Source organism: Stegodyphus dumicola, chromosome 9 (assembly GCF_044657685.1).
Source record: "Stegodyphus dumicola isolate Sdum_Otavi_A_Nest chromosome 9, ASM4465768v1".
Classification (NCBI taxonomy): Eukaryota; Metazoa; Arthropoda; class Arachnida; order Araneae; family Eresidae; genus Stegodyphus; species Stegodyphus dumicola.
Window position 1 is genome coordinate 112,188,883 of NC_140776.1, and position 15,608 is coordinate 112,204,490.

Consider the following 15,608-nt stretch of genomic DNA (forward strand, 5'->3'; position numbering starts at 1 on the left):
TACAACTAATTTTCAAAAAGTGTAAACTCCAAAATTGTAACGCATCTTGATCAACAACTAAAAAAGTTCACAGGATTGATGTTAATGAATTATAATAAAATGCTGTGTACTGTATGACTTTTTTAAATGTTTTATTTCATGAAACAAATTTTCTGTGTAAACTGAAATTTTCTTTTACAAATGAATACAATTCTCTTTTCATATAACGATAGGCCTTTGAAAGCTCCATCAAAATATATCATATTAAAAAACATTATTTATTTTGTCCCGCCATGAACTCTGAGTGAAGGTATGTTTATAATTTTAATTGTCTTATACACAGCATTACTTCTTAAATTGTGGCTTCATAGTGTTCAGTATAGAGTGATTTGATTAGATTCTGTACATTGAAACAGACAAATGTAATTTCTTATGTAATTCTAATTTTGGGTAATTATGGTATTCTTTTTTTCTATTTAATGAGCTGCTTAAGGTTAGTTTGGCTTATTTAGTTATGGTAAAGCACTTTAGGGATATCTACCTAAAGGAAGGGATGCCTTTGTGAATGCCTTTCAAAGGAAAACTGGCTCATGCATACATTACAAATGAGGAATACCATGAAAATGCCCATGCAGCCAGTCCATTCGCCAGGATTCAAAGCCTGGTGCCAACTGATGGGCAAGCTGCTTATGGTATTGGAGTATAAAATTTAATTAATATGCTAAATTACAGGAAAATGGTCTGGTAATCCAGTACAAAAGTTCTACATTCCATTCTTTTAAAATATAATGAATTCTGCCATCTTAGAGAAATATATTAAGTGTTTATTTGGGAATTTTTCTAATATGTTTAAATCTGTTTTATTTTTATTATATGTAATAAAATAATTATTCAAAGTGCAAATATTGAAATTGTTTTATTAATATATCTTTTAAGGTCATAAAATTCAAAAGCTGCCTTCTCGGAGCATGTCTCTTAGAAATTTCGATCCCAGAAAGCACCTGGAAAGATTACGAGAGAAGCGATCCTCTACAAGCTCCAATCCAGATGACTTAGTGGACTGTCCTGAAGAATTTAGTCATGTACAAATGAAGCGTCATGGTGCACTCTACGTATGAGCAACATTTAGTCTTTTATACATCACATTCACAAATTAACTGCATGCTTCATGTGTTGTTTACTAATACATTTTCCCTCAATTACTGTTAATGGTTTAAGATTTTAATAATGAATTGTCATTTACATCAGAGCAAAGAAAATTTTGGATTTTCCTTTTGCTGAGTACTAGTGAAGCATATCAGTAGACTTGGACAATTTTGTAGGTTATTAAGTGAAAATTATCTATGAAAGTTGCAGGAATATTATATGTTTTTCTTTAATTGGCAGAAAAATTACACCTGATATCTCAGAAAACAAATAGTTTGTTGTTATGAGGTTTTGTACACAGGTGTCCAATAGTATGAGAAAACAAGTCCTAATATACCAAAATAATAATAATGTCTGCCTCACAGTGTGGTTATTTCCCACAATTTTCCATGCCTAACAGCAGGCCATCATACGGTAAATGTGGTTGTTGATCATAGTTTAAGGAAACAAATCCAGTTATTCTAAACATAAAGATTTTAATACGTGGAGTGTCCTGGGGAAGATGTTGATGTAGTGTAATTCTTCTTTCCAGAGCATCTCGAGCATTATTAAAATAACATGCCAAATAATGATTATTGGAGGAATTCATGAGATCAGAAGTTTAAGGATCTTTAGGGATCGACCAGTATGGGCCTTTATTTATAATATTTTTCTTGTCTCTATTCTCTTGGTTCATTTTGTCATATTTTACCATTTTAAGCTTTCCGAATTGTATTTATTCATTTTTTTTTTTTTATTTGGTCTCCAGTTTTTTTTTTTTTTTTTTTTTTTTTTTTTTTGTTTCTTCTCTTTTTGCATTATGTCAACAGACAGGAATCGATTTTGTAAGTTACGCCTTAAGCGTATGAAATTCTTAAAAGTTCTCCCATTTTTTGCTTTAATTCAAACACCAGTATATCATCCCCAAATTTATACATATTACCGCTTGTCAACACAATAAAAAAGGCCGTATTTCAAAACGCTTCCAGTAACCTCAAGCATGCTTTATAAAATTAGGTCTAGCAACTTTACTGACAGCGCCAGTGTAGTGAATATTTGACCAGTTGAGTTCTGTGTAACTTCATGTTATCATCAATAAAAAAAAATCCTCTTCATCAGTTTTCCAGGAAGTTTCAAATAGCAGGATTCAATGGATTGGAATGAATTGAACCATTTGGATTTCAGTAAAACACATGAGGATTATCTGTTTAGGGAGAAGGATATCTTTTTGGAAGACATTCAAGAGGAAACTGGGTCTTATCCATGCTACACGTAGAGAAAAACCACCAAACCTCTCATGCAGCCACCAACTCAGGTCAAACTATCAGTGTTCAGCTATTTTATCATTCAGCCTCTGAGGCTTCAAGAACCTCATACCTATAATGTTGTACAGTCTTGGTGCCCAAATCAAAGACATGCAATGGTGTACAACAACTGAACATGATTTCCCCTTTGTAAAGATTCTACTTTGACTAAAATGGGTTGATTTCCTTTACGGTGGAGAAATGAAAATGGGCCCAGGACTTTTCCAGATTAAGCCTTATTGAGAAATACTGTGTATTGAATCTTGACTAATTATTTAAGAGGTCGTGGCTACAATTTTGTTGTATCCAAGAATGGTATGCTTGGCTACATGCTAGGCTGTCTTCTGAAATTTATTGCGAAGAATACCTAGCACTTTCTACCACATGTACCTTTGTCTCTGTAAGGCATCTGTATACAGTTTTTATGGAAATTATTGCTCCAGATGCAACCATATATTGATGCTTCACAGGTGTCATGTCTATTGGACAGCCTTTAGCAAGCCTTCTGGTAGTGGCATCCATCATTAAAAATTAGTGCTGTAACTTAAATACCACCAATCGAGACACTTGTAACCATTGAGTGGCCTGTGCTGAGAGTACCCAGCCTCAAGCCTGTCAATAGCTGTCTATCTCAATCCATTGTCTAAAACAGTTGTTCTCAAACTTTTTTGCTCCATGTACCTTTTTCACCATTGCTAGATGATTGCACCAAAACTCAGAAAATATACCTATACATTTATTTAAGTCAAGGTTATTTTGTAATGTGTTTATAAATTAAACAAGAAAAAGTTTAGAAAATGTTGATAAATACTAAAACTTGAATCAAAGTAGTTTTCTATATTCCTAAAATAAAACTAATTACTTAATAAATAAAAGGCTGACTGCATCTCCACCCTCTCCTGGTTGAGAATCCTTGGTCCTAACAACACCAACAATTCTTTTTAAATGAAATCCAGCTAATCTTGAGATTTTTCTTGTAGGGAGTTGAATCTTAAAGTGGTGGGTGTTCCAGCAGAAGATATAGTCATAAAAGTGGTAACTAGGTATAGTAAAGTGGCTGTATGCTACTAGATGACACTGCTTAGAATGCCAGCTGGTGGAAAATGATGAAGTTATCATTCCTATCTTGAAAACAGTAAAAGATAGGAGGAAAAAGTTAATTATAAATTTGTAGAGAGTAATTGATTTAGTTCAAACGACACCTACACCTCATGGACATGAATGCTAAAAACAGAATGCTGAAAATACACATTTGTTTCTTTGTGATTTCTGAAACTGTGATGTCATGAAACTTGAATGAAAAGATTATCTTTTGATGAAAAAGAAGTCGGTATCATGGCATGGGGTATCCCTTGTAATTCACAATTGAGAGGACTGTAGTTCAAACCCTGTAGGGTGCACTCCTGCACTCATTGCCTTTACAAACAGAATTTGAAATATGTAGATCATGTCACAAAACGCATCAACTCAACACAACTTAAACTTCATGTGCAAAATTTGTGCATCATGCAAATAGTGTATGAAGCATCACGTATGTTCACCTGAGACAGCTATTAAAGGGATATCACATTGGAGTTGTTTGCTGAAGGTCATGGAATGATTTTCAAAAAACGAATATTATGAGATAGTTCTGTTTTATGGTGAATATGGGCACAAGGCATGATCAGCAGTGCAATCGTGTGAGCAATTTTTTCCTGCAGGCCCATAGCCTTCACACAAAATTATCCTACAGGTTGTGAAATGTTTAAGGGAAGCAGGCTGCATGATTAATCGTCTTTCATCTGGTAGACCAGCTAAGGTAATGTTAATGGCTGCATGATATTTAGAACTTCTACAAGACATAATACCCGATTTTATTGCCATTGCTTCAGCTTCAGAATAGATGGCTTCAACATGATGCCGTGCCTGCACACAAGAGATCACCAAACAAAGCAGCACCTGATAGAGAAATTCGGAGAACAAATAATCGAGTTTGAAAAGTGGCATCGACATTCACCTGACTTACTCCAATGAACTTATTCCTGTGGGGGATATCTCAAACAACAGATATATATGACCCTTCCACAAACATTGCAGGACTTTCAGCGATATAAAATAGATGCTTGAGCAAACATGTCACCCACTATTTATTCTACAAGAAGTGCAATATGATGCTCTAACAAGAGTCCAGATGTGCATTTCTTGATGCAGAGATATTTAAACATTGAAAGTAAAAGTATCTTGTGATAACTAGTTGTTTTTTCCTTTCTAAGATCATTTCATCACATAACAGTGTAGGAAATCACAAACAAACAAATATACCTTAAAACGTTCTGTCCTTAACATTCATGTCCATGAGGTGTCTATTTATACTAAATGCTGTACAACTTTGCATTTCACTTTTACCTCCTATCTTGTACCGTTTCTGAGATAGGAATGTTAACTCAGCTGTTTTCCACCAGGTGGTGGTGTAAGCAATCTCATCTAGTAGTGGATGGACACTTTACTATATCTAAACATCATTTTTATGACTATAGCTGGAGCCATTGGTTAGTGAAATGGGTGGTACTGTACTTCAATGGATATAGTATCATATATGGCGATAGATATACAGATATTTATATAGATTATTATATATAGTATCAATTTTTTTTTTCTTTTTTTTATCTTTAAACAAAATTATCCCAATATTATTTCTATGCAATATGCTACCACAAAATTGAGCAATTGTTGACAAAAAGGAAGAAATTTAGAACCAAATTCACAAAGGCATGAAAGAAATGAAATTCAAAACCAGTAAAACCCCAAATTCTCCATCCAAAAGTATATAGGAAGAAAAATGCAATCAAAATTTGATTCAACATTATCAAGAGAGGTAGATCAAACTCAATTGAATCCTTCCTTCCAAGGAAAAACACTATGTTTCTGTTCATCCAAAATTAGCTGATGAACCATTCTGAATTATTTATTAACAGTTGACCTGAAAATTCTGAATATTTCCTCTATGCAGAGGAATTCCAAAAATAAAATAAAAATATGCAAAAACAAATCCTTATGAAATAAGTTCAGTGTCCAATAAAGTAAGAAAAAAAATTATTAGACACATTTTTCTGAAATTAAAAATCAAATTAAAATGTAATAATACAAAATATATGTAAAAATTAACTGAGAACTTGACTTCAAAACCTACCTTTCAGCAAACAATGAACAAAAGACAGAAATTCGAAAGTAAATGCCAGTTTGACATCACTGATGATAGCAAGTTTAAAATCACCCAAAAAGGGAATTAAAAGCTAGAAATTTTCAGTTTTTTTAGATTTGAGAAGCATAGTAAGAAAAAGGAAACAAAAAGAAACAAAGCTTAGAAAAGAATGAAGTTTTCACATCACGGGCTTATCATGACAACTTGGAATAGAGTAGGCTGTGTGTTTCTAAAAGTATAGTCAGGAAAAATTGTGCAGTAACACAAATATATACAAATTATTCCATAAAATCCTTTAAAACATCTTTTTTTTATCCTTCTCTTTCATTATCTTGTAAAATTTTAGTAAAAAGAAGTATTTCTTGCTGCTGTTGTTCGATATCTGTGCATATGTTTTAAAATCTGGTAATTTTATTAAAAGTTTTATTTGCTATAACTTTTTTAGAGATGTTGATATTCTAATTTATAAGTTTAATTGTTAACAAATTCTCTTCTTTTATCAAATGGTTTTTTTGGAGGGGGCTCACCAGTGGCCGAGCGGTAAAGTCGCTGAACACTGGTAGTTCGGTCCGAGGTTCAAATCATGCGAACGGGCTGGCTGCATGGGCGTTTTCGTGGTTTTCCCCATGTGTAACATATATACGAGAATGGTTTCACTTTTTTAACCCTTTGACGCATGGTGGTTGCGCCCTGAAACCACCAATTTTCGAATTTTTTTCTTCTCTTCTTTCCGAAATTTTTGAGAGAAAATCAATTGATTACTGATCTTTTACCTCTAAATAACACAAAATGACTACAAAATCATACATGTTTTAGGTCTTAGTACTTCAAATCAGATGCCTTTTAAAATTTGTTTTCAATGAGACAAAATAATTTCCTTTTATTAATATAAACTTTAAATTTCAAAAGTTATTCATCGCACATTATGATTTCTTTCATAAACAATAAAAATTGCAATAATTAAACTGCACAAATTTTTAAAAAAATCTGTATGTATGGCATTTGCTTTGTGGTTTCAGGACGCGACCACTGCACCACTAGAGCATTGTGTCACAATGCTCACAATCCTTTAGAGGCTCGGTGGTCGCGCCTTGAAACCATTGCTCTTCACAATGGCATTTGCTTGCTTCTCAAATAGGAATGTTTATTTTTATCCGGATATAGATAAGGGGCTTTGAAACCACAGAGTTATTTTATTACTAAACAATACATGCACCTGCCCAGTAAAAAGGTCTTTCTTTTCCAGAGACTTTTCTCTGACCTCACCACACTTGCTCCCCAAGCTAGTATTGTGATTTTATAAATGATTTCCTATAATTTAAATTTATTGTGAATATACTTTGCTATAATTAAAAATAGAAATTGCATAAAGTTTTATTTAAATTAAAAATATTTTCTGAATATTTTGGGACGAAATACGAATAAAATAAGTATGAATGGGAAACGAATGATCCATACCAAAGCCAAGAAGACCCCCCTCCAATTAGCAAAAAAAAAAAAACGCAAATTTTATGTGGCATATGAACAAAAACTAAATAACACTGGACATATACCAGTGAAATTTAGATCCAGACAGTGTACATTTTGTAGTACAAGGAAGAAACCTCATAGAACAAGAGGCATGTGCAATGTCTGTCTGTGCATGTACCAGAAAGACAAAACATGCTTTGAAGAGTGTCACAAAAAATTTCTTTAAAATTTAAAATTAAAAAAAAAAAAAACACTGTCTTTTTTTATCCTTATTTTACTGTTTTTTTTTATCCATTTAGTCAAACGTCCTTATTATGTAGGTACTTATATTTTCACTGCTATAGAAAATTTACATAAATGTTTATTTTTGAATTTTTTCTGACGAACCACCCACAGAACAATGGGCAAGAGTAGATTTTTTTAATTCATATATTATTTGTCTCCAGGATCATAATATTTAATTTCTAGAGTTTTTAGTTAAAAAAATTATAAAGATAATATCGTGCACATCATAGGGTTAAGATTATAAATGCTAAGATCCAGATAATGTGCAAATAATTTTTTTTTTTTTTTTTTTTTTTTTTTTTGTCTTGTTAAGTTTTAAAGTTGGGGTAGATGTTGCTGGTTTCAATAAGATTACAGTTTTTGCATTCTTCTGTTGGTGACGATTGATCGATATTTTTTTATGTCTTTATGGGAAATTCTGGGTTTTACTGGTTTTATATTTCATTTCTCTCATGTCTTCATGAATTTGGTTCTAAATTTTTTACTTTTTGTTTATAATTGATTATGTATATATATATATATATATATATATACACACACACACACACCTGTAGTACCTGCATTTGTGTACATAAAGAGAAGAAAATATATGAAAAAAAATTGCACAACAGTTCAATAAACAAATTTTTCTTTGAATTTAACATTATAATTTTTCAATTGTGAGATATCTTTCAAAATGCTGTCTTTAGTTAAAACAAATATGACTGCATGAAATGCATCTTGTAAATCTTTGGAACATTTATCCTTGCTCCCTTTTCTTTTTATGTATGATCTTGGTTTTGAATAAAACTGCGTAGAAAGAAATTGAAAAAATTCTGGGGCGGGAAAAAAAGATATTTTCCCTTTCTTGAAAAGGGATTTATTCATTTTTTTTTTTTACTTGGTCTCCAGTTTTTTTTTTTTTTTTTTCTTCTCTTTTTGCATTATGTCAACAGACAGGAATCGATTTTGTAAGTTACGCCTTAAGCGTATGAAATTCTTAAAAGTTCTCCCATTTTTTGCTTTAATTCAAACACCAGTATATCATCCCCAAATTTATACATATTACCGCTTGTCAACACAATAAAAAAGGCCGTATTTCAAAACGCTTCCAGTAACCTCAAGCATGCTTTATAAAATTAGGTCTAGCAACTTTACTGACAGCACCAGTGTAGTGAATATTTGACCAGTTGAGTTCTGTGTAACTTCATGTTATCATCAATAAAAAAAAATCCTCTTCATCAGTTTTCCAGGAAGTTTCAAATAGCAGGATTCAATGGATTGGAATGAATTGAACCATTTGGATTTCAGTAAAACACATGAGGATTATCTGTTTAGGGAGAAGGATATCTTTTTGGAAGACATTCAAGAGGAAACTGGGTCTTATCCATGCTACACGTAGAGAAAAACCACCAAACCTCTCATGCAGCCACCAACTCAGGTCAAACTATCAGTGTTCAGCTATTTTATCATTCAGCCTCTGAGGCTTCAAGAACCTCATACCTATAATGTTGTACAGTCTTGGTGCCCAAATCAAAGACATGCAATGGTGTACAACAACTGAACATGATTTCCCCTTTGTAAAGATTCTACTTTGACTAAAATGGGTTGATTTCCTTTACGGTGGAGAAATGAAAATGGGCCCAGGACTTTTCCAGATTAAGCCTTATTGAGAAATACTGTGTATTGAATCTTGACTAATTATTTAAGAGGTCGTGGCTACAATTTTGTTGTATCCAAGAATGGTATGCTTGGCTACATGCTAGGCTGTCTTCTGAAATTTATTGCGAAGAATACCTAGCACTTTCTACCACATGTACCTTTGTCTCTGTAAGGCATCTGTATACAGTTTTTATGGAAATTATTGCTCCAGATGCAACCATATATTGATGCTTCACAGGTGTCATGTCTATTGGACAGCCTTTAGCAAGCCTTCTGGTAGTGGCATCCATCATTAAAAATTAGTGCTGTAACTTAAATACCACCAATCGAGACACTTGTAACCATTGAGTGGCCTGTGCTGAGAGTACCCAGCCTCAAGCCTGTCAATAGCTGTCTATCTCAATCCATTGTCTAAAACAGTTGTTCTCAAACTTTTTTGCTCCATGTACCTTTTTCACCATTGCTAGATGATTGCACCAAAACTCAGAAAATATACCTATACATTTATTTAAGTCAAGGTTATTTTGTAATGTGTTTATAAATTAAACAAGAAAAAGTTTAGAAAATGTTGATAAATACTAAAACTTGAATCAAAGTAGTTTTCTATATTCCTAAAATAAAACTAATTACTTAATAAATAAAAGGCTGACTGCATCTCCACCCTCTCCTGGTTGAGAATCCTTGGTCCTAACAACACCAACAATTCTTTTTAAATGAAATCCAGCTAATCTTGAGATTTTTCTTGTAGGGAGTTGAATCTTAAAGTGGTGGGTGTTCCAGCAGAAGATATAGTCATAAAAGTGGTAACTAGGTATAGTAAAGTGGCTGTATGCTACTAGATGACACTGCTTAGAATGCCAGCTGGTGGAAAATGATGAAGTTATCATTCCTATCTTGAAAACAGTAAAAGATAGGAGGAAAAAGTTAATTATAAATTTGTAGAGAGTAATTGATTTAGTTCAAACGACACCTACACCTCATGGACATGAATGCTAAAAACAGAATGCTGAAAATACACATTTGTTTCTTTGTGATTTCTGAAACTGTGATGTCATGAAACTTGAATGAAAAGATTATCTTTTGATGAAAAAGAAGTCGGTATCATGGCATGGGGTATCCCTTGTAATTCACAATTGAGAGGACTGTAGTTCAAACCCTGTAGGGTGCACTCCTGCACTCATTGCCTTTACAAACAGAATTTGAAATATGTAGATCATGTCACAAAACGCATCAACTCAACACAACTTAAACTTCATGTGCAAAATTTGTGCATCATGCAAATAGTGTATGAAGCATCACGTATGTTCACCTGAGACAGCTATTAAAGGGATATCACATTGGAGTTGTTTGCTGAAGGTCATGGAATGATTTTCAAAAAACGAATATTATGAGATAGTTCTGTTTTATGGTGAATATGGGCACAAGGCATGATCAGCAGTGCAATCGTGTGAGCAATTTTTTCCTGCAGGCCCATAGCCTTCACACAAAATTATCCTACAGGTTGTGAAATGTTTAAGGGAAGCAGGCTGCGTGATTAATCGTCTTTCATCTGGTAGACCAGCTAAGGTAATGTTAATGGCTGCATGATATTTAGAACTTCTACAAGACATAATACCCGATTTTATTGCCATTGCTTCAGCTTCAGAATAGATGGCTTCAACATGATGCCGTGCCTGCACACAAGAGATCACCAAACAAAGCAGCACCTGATAGAGAAATTCGGAGAACAAATAATCGAGTTTGAAAAGTGGCATCGACATTCACCTGACTTACTCCAATGAACTTATTCCTGTGGGGGATATCTCAAACAACAGATATATATGACCCTTCCACAAACATTGCAGGACTTTCAGCGATATAAAATAGATGCTTGAGCAAACATGTCACCCACTATTTATTCTACAAGAAGTGCAATATGATGCTCTAACAAGAGTCCAGATGTGCATTTCTTGATGCAGAGATATTTAAACATTGAAAGTAAAAGTATCTTGTGATAACTAGTTGTTTTTTCCTTTCTAAGATCATTTCATCACATAACAGTGTAGGAAATCACAAACAAACAAATATACCTTAAAACGTTCTGTCCTTAACATTCATGTCCATGAGGTGTCTATTTATACTAAATGCTGTACAACTTTGCATTTCACTTTTACCTCCTATCTTGTACCGTTTCTGAGATAGGAATGTTAACTCAGCTGTTTTCCACCAGGTGGTGGTGTAAGCAATCTCATCTAGTAGTGGATGGACACTTTACTATATCTAAACATCATTTTTATGACTATAGCTGGAGCCATTGGTTAGTGAAATGGGTGGTACTGTACTTCAATGGATATAGTATCATATATGGCGATAGATATACAGATATTTATATAGATTATTATATATAGTATCAATTTTTTTTTTCTTTTTTTTATCTTTAAACAAAATTATCCCAATATTATTTCTATGCAATATGCTACCACAAAATTGAGCAATTGTTGACAAAAAGGAAGAAATTTAGAACCAAATTCACAAAGGCATGAAAGAAATGAAATTCAAAACCAGTAAAACCCCAAATTCTCCATCCAAAAGTATATAGGAAGAAAAATGCAATCAAAATTTGATTCAACATTATCAAGAGAGGTAGATCAAACTCAATTGAATCCTTCCTTCCAAGGAAAAACACTATGTTTCTGTTCATCCAAAATTAGCTGATGAACCATTCTGAATTATTTATTAACAGTTGACCTGAAAATTCTGAATATTTCCTCTATGCAGAGGAATTCCAAAAATAAAATAAAAATATGCAAAAACAAATCCTTATGAAATAAGTTCAGTGTCCAATAAAGTAAGAAAAAAAATTATTAGACACATTTTTCTGAAATTAAAAATCAAATTAAAATGTAATAATACAAAATATATGTAAAAATTAACTGAGAACTTGACTTCAAAACCTACCTTTCAGCAAACAATGAACAAAAGACAGAAATTCGAAAGTAAATGCCAGTTTGACATCACTGATGATAGCAAGTTTAAAATCACCCAAAAAGGGAATTAAAAGCTAGAAATTTTCAGTTTTTTTAGATTTGAGAAGCATAGTAAGAAAAAGGAAACAAAAAGAAACAAAGCTTAGAAAAGAATGAAGTTTTCACATCATGGGCTTATCATGACAACTTGGAATAGAGTAGGCTGTGTGTTTCTAAAAGTATAGTCAGGAAAAATTGTGCAGTAACACAAATATATACAAATTATTCCATAAAATCCTTTAAAACATCTTTTTTTTATCCTTCTCTTTCATTATCTTGTAAAATTTTAGTAAAAAGAAGTATTTCTTGCTGCTGTTGTTCGATATCTGTGCATATGTTTTAAAATCTGGTAATTTTATTAAAAGTTTTATTTGCTATAACTTTTTTAGAGATGTTGATATTCTAATTTATAAGTTTAATTGTTAACAAATTCTCTTCTTTTATCAAATGGTTTTTTTGGAGGGGGCTCACCAGTGGCCGAGCGGTAAAGTCGCTGAACACTGGTAGTTCGGTCCGAGGTTCAAATCATGCGAACGGGCTGGCTGCATGGGCGTTTTCGTGGTTTTCCCCATGTGTAACATATATACGAGAATGGTTTCACTTTTTTAACCCTTTGACGCATGGTGGTTGCACCCTGAAACCACCAATTTTCGAATTTTTTTTCTCTTCTTTCCGAAATTTTTGAGAGAAAATCAATTGATTACTGATCTTTTACCTCTAAATAACACAAAATGACTACAAAATCATACATGTTTTAGGTCTTAGTACTTCAAATCAGATGCCTTTTAAAATTTGTTTTCAATGAGACAAAATAATTTCCTTTTATTAATATAAACTTTAAATTTCAAAAGTTATTCATCGCACATTATGATTTCTTTCATAAACAATAAAAATTGCAATAATTAAACTGCACAAATTTTTAAAAAAATCTGTATGTATGGCATTGGCTTTGTGGTTTCAGGACGCGACCACTGCACCACTAGAGCATTGTGTCACAATGCTCACAATCCTTTAGAGGCTCGGTGGTCGCGCCTTGAAACCATTGCTCTTCACAATGGCATTTGCTTGCTTCTCAAATAGGAATGTTTATTTTTATCCGGATATAGATAAGGGGCTTTGAAACCACAGAGTTATTTTATTACTAAACAATACATGCACCTGCCCAGTAAAAAGGTCTTTCTTTTCCAGAGACTTTTCTCTGACCTCAACACACTTGCTCCCCAAGCTAGTATTGTGATTTTATAAATGATTTCCTATAATTTAAATTTATTGTGAATATACTTTGCTATAATTAAAAATAGAAATTGCATAAAGTTTTATTTAAATTAAAAATATTTTCTGAATATTTTGGGACGAAATACGAATAAAATAAGTATGAATGGGAAACGAATGATCCATACCAAAGCCAAGAAGACCCCCCTCCAATTAGCAAAAAAAAAAAACGCAAATTTTATGTGGCATATGAACAAAAACTAAATAACACTGGACATATACCAGTGAAATTTAGATCCAGACAGCGTACATTTTGTAGTACAAGGAAGAAACCTCATAGAACAAGAGGCATGTGCAATGTCTGTCTGTGCATGTACCAGAAAGACAAAACATGCTTTGAAGAGTGTCACAAAAAATTTCTTTAAAATTTAAAATTAAAAAAAAAAAACACTGTCTTTTTTTTATCCTTATTTTACTGTTTTTTTTTTATCCATTTAGTCAAACGTCCTTATTATGTAGGTACTTATATTTTCACTGCTATAGAAAATTTACATAAATGTTTATTTTTGAATTTTTTCTGACGAACCACCCACAGAACAATGGGCAAGAGTAGATTTTTTTAATTCATATATTATTTGTCTCCAGGATCATAATATTTAATTTCTAGAGTTTTTAGTTAAAAAAATTATAAAGATAATATCGTGCACATCATAGGGTTAAGATTATAAATGCTAAGATCCAGATAATGTGCAAATAATTTTTTTTTTTTTTTTTTTTCTGTCTTGTTAAGTTTTAAAGTTGGGGTAGATGTTGCTGGTTTCAATAAGATTACAGTTTTTGCATTCTTCTGTTGGTGACGATTGATCGATATTTTTTTATGTCTTTATGGGAAATTCTGGGTTTTACTGGTTTTATGTTTCATTTCTCTCATGTCTTCATGAATTTGGTTCTAAATTTTTTACTTTTTGTTTATAATTGATTATGTATATATATATATATATGTATATACACACACACACACCTGTAGTACCTGCATTTGTGTACATAAAGAAAAGAAAATATATGAAAAAAATTGCACAACAGTTCAATAAACAAATTTTTCTTTGAATTTAACATTATAATTTTTCAATTGTGAGATATCTTTCAAAATGCTGTCTTTAGTTAAAACAAATATGACTGCATGAAATGCATCTTGTAAATCTTTGGAACATTTATCCTTGCTCCCTTTTCTTTTTATGTATGATCTTGGTTTTGAATAAAACTGCGTAGAAAGAAATTGAAAAAATTCTGGGGCGGGAAAAAAAGATATTTTCCCTTTCTTGAAAAGGGATTTGTTGTTTTCCATAATTAAAAATTTTATTTGTGTTTCCTTTCCAATTAATTTTTTTTTTTTTTTTTTTTTTTTTTTTTTTTTTTTTTTTTAACTTTTGGCTTTTGTAAAAACTTAACATTTTGGAGGAGAAATAGTATGGTCAGTGTCCTTTAAAGTTATGAATAATTAATTGTTCATATGCTGTGTAGTTTTGGGTTTGTAGCTTTTCTGTTGTTGTCTTAAAAATGTAAATTTGCATGAATGTGCTCACATTTATTAGCAAATTATATTTTATAGTGTATCCCTGTTTTTTCTCTTTAGAGTAGCACATTATCTCTTCCACAGTCTGCTATGATTACTAGTTCCATACAAGAAGCTGGAAGTCTAGACGAATTGCCACAGGAGGTAGCTGAAGAAACATCCGATAGCTCAAATTCAACAGAAATTCAAGGAACTTCTGTAAGTATTTTAAATTTTCTCTACATTACATTTGCATAGTTATTATTTAGCATCCATACTTTCTAATTTGTTACATGTTACCCATGAAAATATTGAAATATTGTATTTGAAAATACAATTTCTTGATTGATTATTGCAAATTTAATATTCACTGAACCTGGTTAAATGATTTACTCACACAGCTAAAACACTTGGATATGAATTCAAAACAATTTACAAATCGACATATCTTCCAAAAATTGCAAACAGAACTTTGTCCCCCCCCTTTAGAAACTAACAGAACTTTTTAATGGTAAAAATATTTTTTTAAATAATATTACAATGGTGTTTTGAATCCAGTTGTTGCAAATACAAACTGTTATCAATTTCCTGTACCTAAACAAAAATGATTTATTACCTCAAATGTTTTTCCAGTTAGGTTGAACTCTCGAGAAAATTTCATTCTGTTCTTAAGAAAAATATAAATTTTCTTAAGAACATGTTTAGAATACATGTTTGCCTACAGAATATTTTTCAAAAAGTGTGACCTTTTTCCCTTCTAATCTGTAACTAGGTGATAAAAAATTCATTCAATTTTGAAGAAAATTAAAAAACCAAACCATGAGAATTCTATGAGAATTACACTTTCTGTGCTT

General features: G+C 32.1%; 1 protein-coding gene across 2 annotated transcripts in view; it reads left to right on the top strand.

The window, feature by feature from the left end:
* Rip11 (Rab11 interacting protein) overlaps positions 1-15,608 on the top strand; it is a 153,255-nt gene that overhangs the window by 113,140 nt on the left and 24,507 nt on the right. For both annotated transcript variants that reach the window (XM_085823922.1, XM_085823923.1), the window contains exons 6-7: positions 916-1,091; positions 14,836-14,973. In XM_085823922.1, the coding sequence (XP_085680048.1) occupies positions 916-1,091; positions 14,836-14,973 (314 nt within the window). The remainder of the gene's footprint in view (positions 1-915; positions 1,092-14,835; positions 14,974-15,608) is intronic.